Source organism: Agrilus planipennis, unplaced genomic scaffold (assembly GCF_000699045.2).
Source record: "Agrilus planipennis isolate EAB-ADULT unplaced genomic scaffold, Apla_2.0 scaffold122, whole genome shotgun sequence".
NCBI lineage: Eukaryota > Metazoa > Arthropoda > Insecta > Coleoptera > Buprestidae > Agrilus > Agrilus planipennis.
Genome location: NW_020438884.1, coordinates 267,384 through 281,146, shown reverse-complemented (window position 1 = coordinate 281,146; position 13,763 = coordinate 267,384). Strand labels below are relative to the sequence as shown.

At 30.8% G+C, this 13,763-nt stretch overlaps 4 protein-coding genes across 5 annotated transcripts in view; 3 read left to right on the top strand and 1 right to left on the bottom strand.

The window, feature by feature from the left end:
* Positions 1 to 2,286, top strand: part of LOC108736374 (alpha-N-acetylgalactosaminidase) — a 51,341-nt gene extending 49,055 nt beyond the window's left edge. The window contains exons 5-7 of the mRNA XM_025981595.1: positions 960 to 1,124; positions 1,186 to 1,258; positions 2,101 to 2,286. Coding sequence (XP_025837380.1) covers positions 960 to 1,124; positions 1,186 to 1,258; positions 2,101 to 2,240 — 378 coding nt within the window. The 3' untranslated portion in view covers positions 2,241 to 2,286. The remainder of the gene's footprint in view (positions 1 to 959; positions 1,125 to 1,185; positions 1,259 to 2,100) is intronic.
* Positions 2,287 to 2,324: 38 nt separating this feature from the next.
* LOC108736373 (protein arginine N-methyltransferase 1) lies at positions 2,325 to 5,147 on the bottom strand. Of its 2 annotated transcripts, none has more exons than XM_018468776.2 (8): positions 4,743 to 5,147; positions 4,346 to 4,672; positions 4,175 to 4,290; positions 3,904 to 4,101; positions 3,652 to 3,839; positions 3,327 to 3,553; positions 2,892 to 3,251; positions 2,325 to 2,520 (listed from the first exon to the last, which is right to left on the bottom strand). In XM_018468776.2, the coding sequence occupies exons 1-8, from the start codon at positions 4,756 to 4,758 to the stop codon at positions 2,411 to 2,413; spliced, it is 1,542 nt and encodes a 513-aa protein (XP_018324278.1). In that variant the 5' UTR covers positions 4,759 to 5,147; the 3' UTR covers positions 2,325 to 2,410. The 2 variants fall into 2 exon arrangements, with proteins under 2 accessions (XP_018324278.1, XP_018324277.1); XM_018468775.2 differs by having other exon boundaries at positions 4,346 to 4,681; positions 4,743 to 5,146.
* Positions 5,148 to 5,748: 601 nt separating this feature from the next.
* Positions 5,749 to 8,224, top strand: LOC108736363 (RNA-binding protein 28-like). Its single transcript, XM_018468763.2, has 3 exons — positions 5,749 to 5,761; positions 5,819 to 6,723; positions 7,001 to 8,224. Exons 1-3 carry the CDS (start codon positions 5,749 to 5,751, stop codon positions 8,060 to 8,062), a joined length of 1,980 nt encoding a protein of 659 aa, XP_018324265.2. The 3' UTR covers positions 8,063 to 8,224.
* A 2,747-nt stretch (positions 8,225 to 10,971) lies between these two features.
* LOC112906762 (RNA-binding protein 28-like) lies at positions 10,972 to 13,229 on the top strand. The gene is made up of 3 exons (XM_025981602.1): positions 10,972 to 11,072; positions 11,130 to 12,034; positions 12,312 to 13,229. Exons 1-3 carry the CDS (start codon positions 11,060 to 11,062, stop codon positions 13,227 to 13,229), a joined length of 1,836 nt encoding a protein of 611 aa, XP_025837387.1. The 5' UTR covers positions 10,972 to 11,059.
* The last annotated feature ends 534 nt before the right edge of the window (positions 13,230 to 13,763 follow it).

Here is a 13,763-nt window from a genome sequence, read left to right as displayed (position 1 = left end):
GTAATTATGAAATAAAAAAAGATGAAGATATCCCTTTGATTATAAAACATACTTTAAACCAATTAAATGCAACTATTTTTTTGTCAGAAAACTAAAGCATTTGAATATTTTAATGACAATAATTACATAGAAGTTGTGGTAATTATAATTTAAAGATACAAATATTTTACATAAACGAAATTATGAGTGCTGTCAGCACAGGTCAAAGTAGTATTACGTAATTAACATCAGCGATTTCTTATGCTGAAGTGTACGATGTGTTGCATACCTATTTACAAACAATTCCTTTAAATTTTAATCATTGATTACTATACATCTATTAAAAAACCATAATGGCCGACATCAGTGACAATGCGACAATAATTGAAAAAGAATGATGGCCGACAACAGCAACAATTAAAAAATAATTATGGCCGACACTACGTCATAGTATTGTTCACAAAAATAAATTTCGACCACTCGAAACAATGGTGATAACAGTTTCGAGCTCACAGTGACTGATAGGGGGGAAGAACTAGTATTATAATATAAAAGAAATTATGAGTGCTGTCAGCATATGGCAAAATAGTATTACGTAAATGAAAGATAGTATAAGCAGTTTCTTATGCTGAAGTGTACGATGTGTTGGATACCTGTTTACAAACAATTCCTTTAAATTTTAATCATTGATTACTATACATATATTAAAAAAACATAATGGCCGACATTAGTGACAATGAGACAACAATTGAAAAAGAATGATGGCCGATAACAGCAACAATTAGAAAAAAATGATGGCCGACACTACGTCATAGTATTGTTCACAAAAGTGAATTTCGACCATTTAAAGTAATGGTGCAAACAACTTCGAGCTCACAGTAACTAATAGGGGGGAAGAACTAGTCTATAAAATTTATATATTTTTAAGATAAGACTTCGATTTATTTCTGAATTATTGAAAGCATTTTTGTCCTTTTTAGCACAAAGGCATCGAAATATGGTCTAGACCAATTGTTCCACTTTACCAAAACTATTTTTCTTACGCCATAGTGTTCCTTAACAGACGAACTGACGGTACACCTTCAGACGTCGCTGTTACCCTTAAAGAACTCGGTTTAGTATCCCCAACTGGATACCGAGTTGAAGTAAGTTTTGTATACGCTCTCATCCATATTCACTATTCTTATTTTTGATTAATGTTTTTAGGACCTTTATGAAGATGTCGACTATGGAGTGTTGACACCCCAAACAAAAATTAAAGTCAAAGTGAATCCATCAGGTATGTATAATTTGGTCACTTATAGGTCCATTACTATTATTCTTTCTTAAATTAAGGAATTTAAATCTAATTACGAAAATCTTTAGGGTAAAATCTCAATATTGTTTTTGTTTGTGATTTCGGAGTAATTAAACATATTATTATGGTTCTTGTGGGCATTTTCGGTCATACATATCTGTGGAGGTGCCCAATGCAAAAGTTAAAAAAAAAAAAGTTTGAATATAATTATATTAATTATCCCCAACACAATGTAATTTTTTGTTCGGATTCCCTTTTTGAGGGGTAATTCCTCGAAAATGCGGAAATTAACACGATTTCAATGTACTAAATTTTTTTGACACAATCACCTGTAACAGACAGGGAAACAATTACAAAAGTGATTTGATAAAAATTTCCTGTTTTTCTGAAGTCTAAAAAAATATTTAAAAAGTAATTAAGAACACTCTGTTCGTCGAATTAAGAGAAACACCATTCCATATATTTAAAATATAATACGAAAAAGCAAAGGTAGCTAAATTAATCTCATATTTCAAATTGATTAATTTTTCAGTTTTTTTAATCTAATATACATAGTCTGCAGTTACCTTTCAGTACAGTAGGAACGTATTTTTATTATTACCTCACCTTTACTGTCGTTTTCAGTTTATACACGTTTAAATTAAGTACCTAATAATCTTTTAATGACTAGTTGCTACATATAACAACTTCTTTTGTTGCATAACGAAAATTATTCAATTTGTTAAAAAAATATGAATCGATCAAAAATGTTATTTTTACAATTGCATGTTACCAATTTCTTTATTTTTGTTACTTTGTTTGTTTACTTTTTATTTATTGTATAGGAGTCGTAATTTTAAGAGCAGACGTACAAACAGACTACCCCAAGAAAATATTTTATCCTTCATCAACAACCTTAAGAACCACATATAGGCCCTTAAATCAAGTTTTTCGTGTAAGGGAAAATGGTTTTTCTTTTCCTTAATTAAGCAATTAAGATCGCCGACGTACCATTGCCATAGCCGTTGAATGCTCTAAATAAATAATTTATAACAATTAATTAGTACGTACGTATAAGATTTATTATTATTGTTTTGTACATTTTATATTTTTTTTCAGTTTGGTAATAAACAAATTATTGCTACAACTACAAAACTAGTCGAGAACGTATTCAAAATTTTGCTTCCCAACTGATATCGATACCGTTAAACCTCTTACATTTTTTACCATCCTTCTGCACCTGACCTGTCCCTTAAGCACTTCCCCTGAAATAAAAAAATTATATTTACAATCACAGTATACATAATCGTAATAAACGAACAAAAGTTAAAGAAATATGTAGAGAAAAAATAATGTAACAATTCAGAATGTTGAAGTTGGCAGAGGGTGATATACATGTAAGTAAAATAAATAGATGATTTCAAAATTGGACTCTAATCATATTTTACATCAAATACTAAATCGATCAAAACAATGCTCATATTAATGTGTAATTGAAAATTATTTGAGTGTAAAAAATGAGACTCCATAGAGCAAACTCGCCCAAATCACCCTCTGTAGCAAAGACAATATTAGTAATTTAGTTGATTAATATGTGCAAAAAAACCTCTTGGCCATCAATTTTTAATAAACTTACCTTCAGTAACTTCAATCGGTTCCTTAAGGAAAAAAACAGTTTGTTGCCAGTGTGTCCTGGCACCATGAGGTCCTGTTGTGAAAAAAACCGAATTATCCAGGTCGAAAAAAGTGTCAAAATAGCCAACGAAGGCGGTCAAAGGACCACTCTTGTTCACTTTCAGTTCGAAATCGGAAGTAAAATCAACGGTTGAGGTGTTGCATGTATTCAAATCTATTTCGTTTATTATAACAGAAGAGGTGATGATTTTATCGTGAGGCACGGTTTCAACGTGCGCTTCTCGCACCACGTCCGATTTCATACATTTCATGTTGAAACCGTAGACATTATCCCAAAAATCAATTAAAGATTGTTGTCTTTCTGAAATATTCATTTTCATGATAAGAAAAGAAAACAGCATATTGAATTTAGGAAATTAATTGGCAAAATCTTTACCTTTATCAGAACAACCAACTAAACTGATACTACATCTATTTGGCAAAATAATGCCACCTTCCTTTAAATAACGATTTCTTGCATAAATAAAACTGTCAAGCATTCCTTCAAACAACAAAAAGTAGCCCATCCATTCTGATATTATTATATCAAACTTCTCAATTGGTAATTTTGTGTCTTCTAATCGGCCTCTTATCAATTTGATGTTTTCATGCAATTTATTTTCTCTATAAAATAATTAAATACAACTACATATTTATTCAGTATTACTTAAGAAAACTTTACCACAAAAATTAATTTTTAATTTTAATTAAAAATTAAATACCTTATAATATCCATTGCTTTATATATAATGTCAGATTGATCAATTCCTATTATTTCTTGTGCTCCAGCCTTATTTGCAAACATGGACAAAATTGCTGTTCCACATCCTACATCTAAAACATTTTTTTTCTCGAAAAGATGTTTGTTATTTAATATTGCATCTCTATAGCTTTCAGTCCGTACCTTATCCTACAAGATGTAGAATCCTATAATACCCAATACCTACATATTAAAAGCAATAAATAAAACTTACACTGAGCATTTCATAATGAATACCATAATGTGAATAAGAGCTAAAGTAAGTGTTATCACAACTAAGAGGCACAGAAGCCACATCCACTGGAATAAAATTTTTTTCGCAATCCCCACCCTCTACTATTGTTTTAGTCACTTCTCTCATTTTTGCCATATCTTGCATAGCATTTTTTAAAAGCATATCTTTATGTCTAAGCTAAAAAATACACACAAACTCCACATTTGTTAATCGTATTTCATATTAAATGATTACAAAATACACATTTTACCTGTAATGTTAGTTCATATATTTGCTTTTGAAGGTCAGAAAAATTATTTGCTATTGGAGTTTTTCCATCAATAGCATAGTGTGGTGTTGATGGGGTGCTACCCAAATCGTCAAAATCTAGTAATAAGGCAATATTATTGTATAGTATATATTTTACTAAATTTGATCTTACCATACATCAACCATGACTCCATTTCACCTGGTTTTAAATAAACATCATCATCCCAAAGTGCCATATCAGATCCTATAAGTATCTGGGGAGATGGCTTATGCATTCGAATGTAATTTATCATCTTTATATATGAATAACAATCCATACTAAACTTATTTTTAAGTTCAAGTAAATCAAAATTATGCTCAGTTCGACAATGATCCAAAGCCACTGCTATTGTGTGAAACTGAGAGGGACAAAACAGACAAGTTGTTTGTTCCCCTGACACTTCCATTTCATTCCAACCATCTGAGTCCTCATCTTCAGCATCTACAATGTCCACTAGATCTGGAACTCCTAAGTTTATAGTGAATTTTTAAGAATTGTATGAAACTTCTTTGTTTGGTGATCTACCTACCCTCGTTATCAGTCATTCTTCAAATTTAATACACTCCAAAAGTAGAATTGAGTAAAATGATCATAAAAGAGATTATAACTGAATGTATAAATAATCCACTTATTTATTTCAATAACACATTTTATTTAACAGTAATATTGAAACATATTATTTGTCAAACACTGCTTGTTATTGATTTTATATTTCATCCCTTACATACACAAATCCCTCACAAATCTTCCCTGTAGCATGCTTCTCGCATTCCAAAAATATAGTACCTAATTATTCTTGTTACAATGAAACTAATTCATATTTCTTTAAATTATTGGCAGTTAGTCCAAAAGGCACAAAAAAGTAATAAATCTACAAACGTAGTACTTTTACTCCTTTAAAAGAATTTAAAACTAAATACCGGAACATAAAAGTATTCAACATATACGAAATCTGATACTCTCGACACTATCAGTAACTCAGACGTAACCGTTTGTATATCTATTATCTATGGACGTAACCGTACTTATAAACTTGAAAATGACGTCTAACCTCAAAAAGGTAGTGTGATTTGAATTTGTTTAATACTATGTATANTAAACTTTTAATCCTCAATCTATTAAGGCTGTTTTTTTATAAATAAATTAATCTCTCCTGTATTACACGAGGTGAAACTTTCAAAATTGTTGTAGAGTATTAGTTAAAAGGAGTTTGTAGTTGAAATTACCGGGGTGCGCTTTCAAATTTTAATTTAAAGACATCGCTGTTATTTCTCAATAAATTGATGGGGACACACATATAAAATTGTGGCTAAAATTTACTAATGAATATTTTAAACCCTTTTTCTGAAAACGGAGACTACTGAAAGAAGTATAACTCTTACTGCTGTCTGACGATGAGAATACTCTGCAGTACAGTGGGTTGCATATATGAAGGACTAGCAATTATGAGCAGTGTTTAAAAGAATTGAATTTAAATTATCATAATGCCTTCGCGGGAAATAAAATGAGTGCGCTGTAGTCTAAAACAAATAAAAATGGGAAAAATACGTAAGTAATAACAATATATCATATTTAATATTTTAGTAATATTATTACCCACTTTAGAAAATAAAAATACCGATAAAAAGGCAATTATCAAAGAGAAGCTGAGGCAGAAAAAAAAGAAAGCCAAGAAGAATAATAAACGAGCAAGAATCGTTGTAAAAAACTTGCCTTTTACTACAACCGAAGAATCCTTAAAGCAGCATTTTGGTCAATATGGAAGTATTAAAGAAATTGTACTTTTAAGAAAACCAGACGGTAGTCCTGTAGGATGTGCTTTTATTCAATTTGAATTGGTACAGAAAGCAGCAAAAGCAATTCATTATACAAATGAAAAACCGTTTTTAGAAAGAGAAATTACTGTAGAATGGGCTAAACCAAAAGATAAATATGAAAAAAGTAAGCAGAAAATAGAAGTGAAGATAAAGGAAGAACTACCAGATGATTTTGATCCAAATATACAGATTAAGACAGAAAAGGAAGAACTACTTGAAATAAAAAAAGAAGAAACAGATGAAAATCTTACATTTGAGATTGTTAAAAACACAAATACTTCCTTTGATTATAATCCAGTTAATTCTACCATTAATGAAGAAGAATACAACAATGATGATGATGATGATGATGAAATGAATTCTGAAAATCAAATCAGTAGTAATGCAAATGAAGAAGAAAAGAAAGAAGAAGAAAGTAGTCATGCAAGTAGTGATAGTAGTGAACAGTATGAAGATAGTGATGAGGAAAATGATACGTTAGTGCAGGAGAATGTAAAACAAGAGCAAAAAGCAAAATTTATGTCTAATGATGCATCTGAAGGAAAAACAGTGTTTATAAAAAATGTTCCGTTTCATGCAACTAATGATGATTTAGCCAGATGTATGTCTCAATTTGGACCATTTTTCTATGCTCTAATATGCATAGATCGTTTGACTGAACATTCTAAAGGAACTGCATTTGTTAAATTCAAGGTAAAAAAAAAACTTCAAAAAAAATTTAAGCATAATAGCAACACAATTAACTTTAGGAACTGATATTTTTTAATTACATAAATTACAATTTTACGTATAGACAGATGCAAATCAATCAGTTAAATATAAAAAATTAAATCTGCTATCTACAGTGGCATTATTCACCTTACTAGTTCATGTGGCATATATCTACAATAAAAAAAACATGTCATGCCTTTTTTTTTAATTGCATTTGATATTAATACATGTCTTATAATACTTCATTGGTTATTTCCAGAATAAAGAAGATGCAGAAAAATGTCTTGATGCAAAAGACTTAATATTGCTTGGAAATATTTTGGATTGTCAACCAGCATTGACACGGAACGCATTAGAAGAGAAAGTAAAGGACAAATCAGAAAAAAAGGCGAAACAAAAAGATTCTAGAAACTTATATCTTATTAAAGAAGGAGTTGTCCTTGCTGGATCAAAGGCGGCAGAAGGCGTCTCAGAATCTGACATGGCAAAACGACTTCAACTTGAACAATATAAAACGCAAATGCTTCGAAATCTGAACATGTTTATCGCAAAAACCCGTATCGTTGTACATAATCTTCCATTGAACTGGGATGATCAAAAACTAAGGGCACTATGTGCTCTACACGCAGACCCCAAAGCTGTGATTAGAGAAGCACGAATTATGCGGGATATGAGAAGTGTAGATGCTAATGGGTTTGGAAAATCGAAAGGCTTTGGATTTGTTTCATTTACAACTCATGAAGATGCTTTAAAAGTTCTTCGATCCCTGAATAACAATCCTAACATTTTTTCGCCCAAAAGTCGACCAATTGTCAGTTTCTCAATCGAAAATAGATCAAAACTCTTAGTAAAAGAAAAAAGACAACTCAATTCTAGAATAAAAAATCCGAACAGTACCGATTACAATCAGTTTCCAAGAAGGAAATTAGCAAATGATAAGAAAAATAAATTTAATAATAACAAAAGAAAATCAAATCCTGAAAATGAAGAAATTGAAGGATTTACGGGGATCACATCGAAACCTGGTGATCTAGGATTCAAGAAAATGAGAAGTACATTCCATTTGAAAAAGCAGGCAAAGTTACACCACGAACGTGTTAAACAACAGAAGAAATTAAAGAAAAACGCCAAAAAACCATTGTCAGAAAAAGCTACTGAATTTACAAAACAACCAAAACAAAAAATCAACAAGAAAAAGCTTAAAACAAACGACAACTTTTCAAAATTAGTTAGTGATTATAAGAAAAAGATTCTTAGCAGTTCTAGTTCAGTGGGTGGCAATATTATTAAAAAAACTAAGTGGTTTAATAGTTCTAATTAACCATACTGTAACTGTAATTAATATAATACAGTCTGAGCAGTTGCGCACATTGGGAAAATACTTTCCACTCAGTTTTTTTCCACAGTCACATTCAAGGATTCAGATTGGCTACTGGTAAGGTAAGGTATTACTCGCACAAGAATTATACTGTGTATTTTCTTGTGCGAGTAATACCTTACCNTCGTTGAAGATTAATTGCATAATGTTGCAAAATGAAGATGTTAACAGCAGGCCAATGTCCATATTCCAAGAAAAATGACACGACAGGGTAGAATAAAAAAAAACTTCCTGCTTATAAGATAATCTGCAAAAACGGATAAAAAATGAATTAATTAAGTGTAGTAAGTAAATAAAACGAAATAAAAGTTGTAAATCAACAATGTTCTGTAATGTTTTACTGATTTTTTGCTACTTTATTCTCCCATCGCATTGCAATCCCAAGAGTTTTAATAATGTTCCTGTGAAATAAATTGTTTCTAGTTTCCCTAGTAAACAATTTGATAACTAATGTAAAACAATAATGTTGAGCACTAGAGAAGTTTTTATTACAATGGTACAAACGGAAAAACTTATACATTAGTAAGCCTCGGTAACCAGTATCCATCATCTTATTTTAATGTAAAATTCTAATTAGGGCACATATGCTTACCTTAAATATGTAGAAAATTTTTCCATGTGAAGACGACAAGGGTAAACGAAGTTCAGTAAGAACACATCACCGTACACGATCAATTTGGGGACACTCAGTAATATGCAAGGAAACTTCAGTATGCTTTCAATAACAGGCTAATCTGTAAAACAGAACAAGAGAAAACGCATTAGTTGCAATATTAATGAACAATACATGAAAATTAACGCAATTTTCAGCTAACAAAACCAAGTAAAACTGCAAATTATAAAATGGCGACGTAGCATCAGTTAGCCTTGTGAGCGTGTAAGGGATAGGTTTCCATAATTGTAGGAAATAATAATAAATGATCTTACACGAACACTACAAACTTTAATCTAATTTAACAATTAACTAGCGCGAGAGAATACAGCAGATAAATGGCGGATCAACTAGTAGTAGACTATATCGATTATTTTTGCGTGCCACGTTTCAAGACTCCAGAGTGACTAAAACCATAGACTAATGAAGACTTGACAAGCCCGCGACAACCAACGTCATAGAAGTTAGATGTTCTATGACCACTACACACTACAGCATAGATAATAGATACACAAAGGGTACAGCCTCATTCGTACATGATAATACCCTCGTTCTATCAGGGTACGCAACGAGTGGCGCTATGAATGGAGCTTGTTAAGCGTAGCTTTTGCCTGCTCGGTATCTTTTTGGAGTTACTTAGTAATTTCTAGAAAATATGATGTTTATAGTACCTCACAAAAATTTAACGTTTGTAGCAGCTTACGAAAATTTTAATATCTCGGCAATTATATTCGATAAAAAGATGCCGCTGTCGCTGTTGAAAAGAGCATGAAACGCACTTGGCTTTTCATCTAAAAATTTCTTTTAAAGCACATTAAATTATTACAGTAGTAATGTTCAAATTTTAAATGCTTCAAACATCAATAACTCATTTTTTTCAAACGGAAAGCTATGTTCATTTTGACATCGTCGAATGCAAAATTAAATTCTCTTTCGATTTTATTAATTCATATTAGGGTCTACGCTTGACGGTTTTCAAAATAATTGCGATTTGTTAATTATTCTGTAATGTGCAGAGAAAACGGATAGAAGATCCTAGGCGGCATGGGTCTACAGCCAAAAACACATTCTGTTATGTTTATTCGAATTATTAATAAAATTGTGAATCGAAGTGGATAAAACTTCGATATAAACAATACTAGTTAATATAATTGAACGCATCTATGAAATCAATTATCAATGGATTATAGGTATAGAAGAAGTTTTCATCTATGGGCTTCCGGCTCGTTTCGTTCATTATCTACGATCATCATTGTGTCGATTCTGTCTTCGGTTTTGGAAAGTAAGACTTGTCACCATTTTTGCTGTTCATAAATAGAAAAGACACCTGAAGGTATTTAGCCCTAATACTTATTCAAATTTCATTTGATTGTGTGGAATGCGTTTCAATTTAGCGTTTGATTGGTTTCAATTAGCGTTGCTTCAATTTTTTTTATAGGAATGAGCGTGTTGCCCTCGTCCTCCAGCATAGGTCTTTTTTTTGCCTGTTCACTCATCTAATCTAAATTGTAATATATTCTTAGTTTATTTGAGGCTGAATAATTAGGGTTTTGTTAGAATCTTTAAATTTTGAAAACAGATTTAGAGGATGGTTGTAGATTTTTCATATGGATGTGACCACGCCGCGAAAATTTGCCTTCGTTTTATGGTCANGTAAAAAATTAATCACAACAATTGTAATATATTTCAGTTCAGCGCCATAGAAAAGAAGCTTTTTTAAGAATTCATGACCCCTAGGAAATTTGTTATAAACAGAAAATGAATTTGTAACTGCTTACATGCGAAAAATCGTAAAATTATTAGTTGTAATGTATTTGTTAATAAAACAAGTGGTTTAGCGACATAGAATTTGTTGTAAACAAATTATGAATTTGTAACTGATCGTTTTTATTTCTTGATAAATAAATTTCTCCCTTAATAAACCAACTAAAAATATCTAAATGTATACCTAAAGTGGTGAAGCATCACTGAAAAGAATTTTATAGTTAGAAATTAATATCTCCTTGTACATATAAGTAGCTGAAAGTGTTAAACTTTTAATCCTCAATCTATTAAGGCTGTTTTTTTATAAATAAATTAATCTCTCCTGTATTACACGAGGTGAAAGTATTCAACATATACGAAATCTGATACTCTCGACACTATCAGTAACTCAGACGTAACCGTTTGTATATCTATTATCTATGGACGTAACCGTACTTATAAACTTGAAAATGACGTCTAACCTCAAAAAGGTAGTGTGATTTGAATTTGTTTAATACTATGTATAAATTTAATAACAAATAAAAATGGGAAAAATACGTAAGTAATAACAATATATCATATTTAATATTTTAGTAATATTATTACCCACTTTAGAAAATAAAAATACCGATAAAAAGGCAATTATCAAAGAGAAGCTGAGGCAGAAAAAAAAGAAAGCCAAGAAGAATAATAAACGAGCAAGAATCGTTGTAAAAAACTTGCCTTTTACTACAACCGAAGAATCCTTAAAGCAGCATTTTGGTCAATATGGAAGTATTAAAGAAATTGTACTTTTAAGAAAACCAGACGGTAGTCCTGTAGGATGTGCTTTTATTCAATTTGAATTGGTACAGAAAGCAGCAAAAGCAATTCATTATACAAATGAAAAACCGTTTTTAGAAAGAGAAATTACTGTAGAATGGGCTAAACCAAAAGATAAATATGAAAAAAGTAAGCAGAAAATAGAAGTGAAGATAAAGGAAGAACTACCAGATGATTTTGATCCAAATATACAGATTAAGACAGAAAAGGAAGAACTACTTGAAATAAAAAAAGAAGAAACAGATGAAAATCTTACATTTGAGATTGTTAAAAACACAAATACTTCCTTTGATTATAATCCAGTTAATTCTACCATTAATGAAGAAGAATACAACAATGATGATGATGATGATGATGAAATGAATTCTGAAAATCAAATCAGTAGTAATGCAAATGAAGAAGAAAAGAAAGAAGAAGAAAGTAGTCATGCAAGTAGTGATAGTAGTGAACAGTATGAAGATAGTGATGAGGAAAATGATACGTTAGTGCAGGAGAATGTAAAACAAGAGCAAAAAGCAAAATTTATGTCTAATGATGCATCTGAAGGAAAAACAGTGTTTATAAAAAATGTTCCGTTTCATGCAACTAATGATGATTTAGCCAGATGTATGTCTCAATTTGGACCATTTTTCTATGCTCTAATATGCATAGATCGTTTGACTGAACATTCTAAAGGAACTGCATTTGTTAAATTCAAGGTAAAAAAAAAACTTCAAAAAAAATTTAAGCATAATAGCAACACAATTAACTTTAGGAACTGATATTTTTTAATTACATAAATTACAATTTTACGTATAGACAGATGCAAATCAATCAGTTAAATATAAAAAATTAAATCTGCTATCTACAGTGGCATTATTCACCTTACTAGTTCATGTGGCATATATCTACAATAAAAAAAACATGTCATGCCTTTTTTTTTAATTGCATTTGATATTAATACATGTCTTATAATACTTCATTGGTTATTTCCAGAATAAAGAAGATGCAGAAAAATGTCTTGATGCAAAAGACTTAATATTGCTTGGAAATATTTTGGATTGTCAACCAGCATTGACACGGAACGCATTAGAAGAGAAAGTAAAGGACAAATCAGAAAAAAAGGCGAAACAAAAAGATTCTAGAAACTTATATCTTATTAAAGAAGGAGTTGTCCTTGCTGGATCAAAGGCGGCAGAAGGCGTCTCAGAATCTGACATGGCAAAACGACTTCAACTTGAACAATATAAAACGCAAATGCTTCGAAATCTGAACATGTTTATCGCAAAAACCCGTATCGTTGTACATAATCTTCCATTGAACTGGGATGATCAAAAACTAAGGGCACTATGTGCTCTACACGCAGACCCCAAAGCTGTGATTAGAGAAGCACGAATTATGCGGGATATGAGAAGTGTAGATGCTAATGGGTTTGGAAAATCGAAAGGCTTTGGATTTGTTTCATTTACAACTCATGAAGATGCTTTAAAAGTTCTTCGATCCCTGAATAACAATCCTAACATTTTTTCGCCCAAAAGTCGACCAATTGTCAGTTTCTCAATCGAAAATAGATCAAAACTCTTAGTAAAAGAAAAAAGACAACTCAATTCTAGAATAAAAAATCCGAACAGTACCGATTACAATCAGTTTCCAAGAAGGAAATTAGCAAATGATAAGAAAAATAAATTTAATAATAACAAAAGAAAATCAAATCCTGAAAATGAAGAAATTGAAGGATTTACGGGGATCACATCGAAACCTGGTGATCTAGGATTCAAGAAAATGAGAAGTACATTCCATTTGAAAAAGCAGGCAAAGTTACACCACGAACGTGTTAAACAACAGAAGAAATTAAAGAAAAACGCCAAAAAACCATTGTCAGAAAANCCCATTATACTATTAAATAATATCTAAAACACACTGTTCAAATTCAATTAAACGATCGGTAAATGGTATGTTAACAATTTCATCAATAACTGGAATAATTTAAATTTACTTTAAGCAAAACAATAATATTCTTAAAAGGTTTTGAATAAAGCATGATAAAATTTACTCGCATTCTCTAAATCATGATAAAAAGCAGTAGAATACATCTGCTTATCGTTACCATTATCTACCGAACTTGCGCTGTCGACAAATAGTTTTAGAATGTCTCAGAAACATTTACAGAGTGTGATTAAAAATAAATTGTACGAAAAGAATTACAAGTTAGAAAATGGAGACCGAATGACGAATATTTAAGAACAAATTAGAAACCAGACTCAACTAATCGATAGTAATAAATGTATAATGCTATTTCTCTAAACTAAACAAATAACAAATATAGAAGGTATAGCCGCACTTTTTAAAGCAATAAAATGTAAATGCAGATTTTTAAACTTCATAGGATTTGTAAGGAGAATATGTACCCATACATGCTATTTGTTAACGACCATAGATTATTTTATG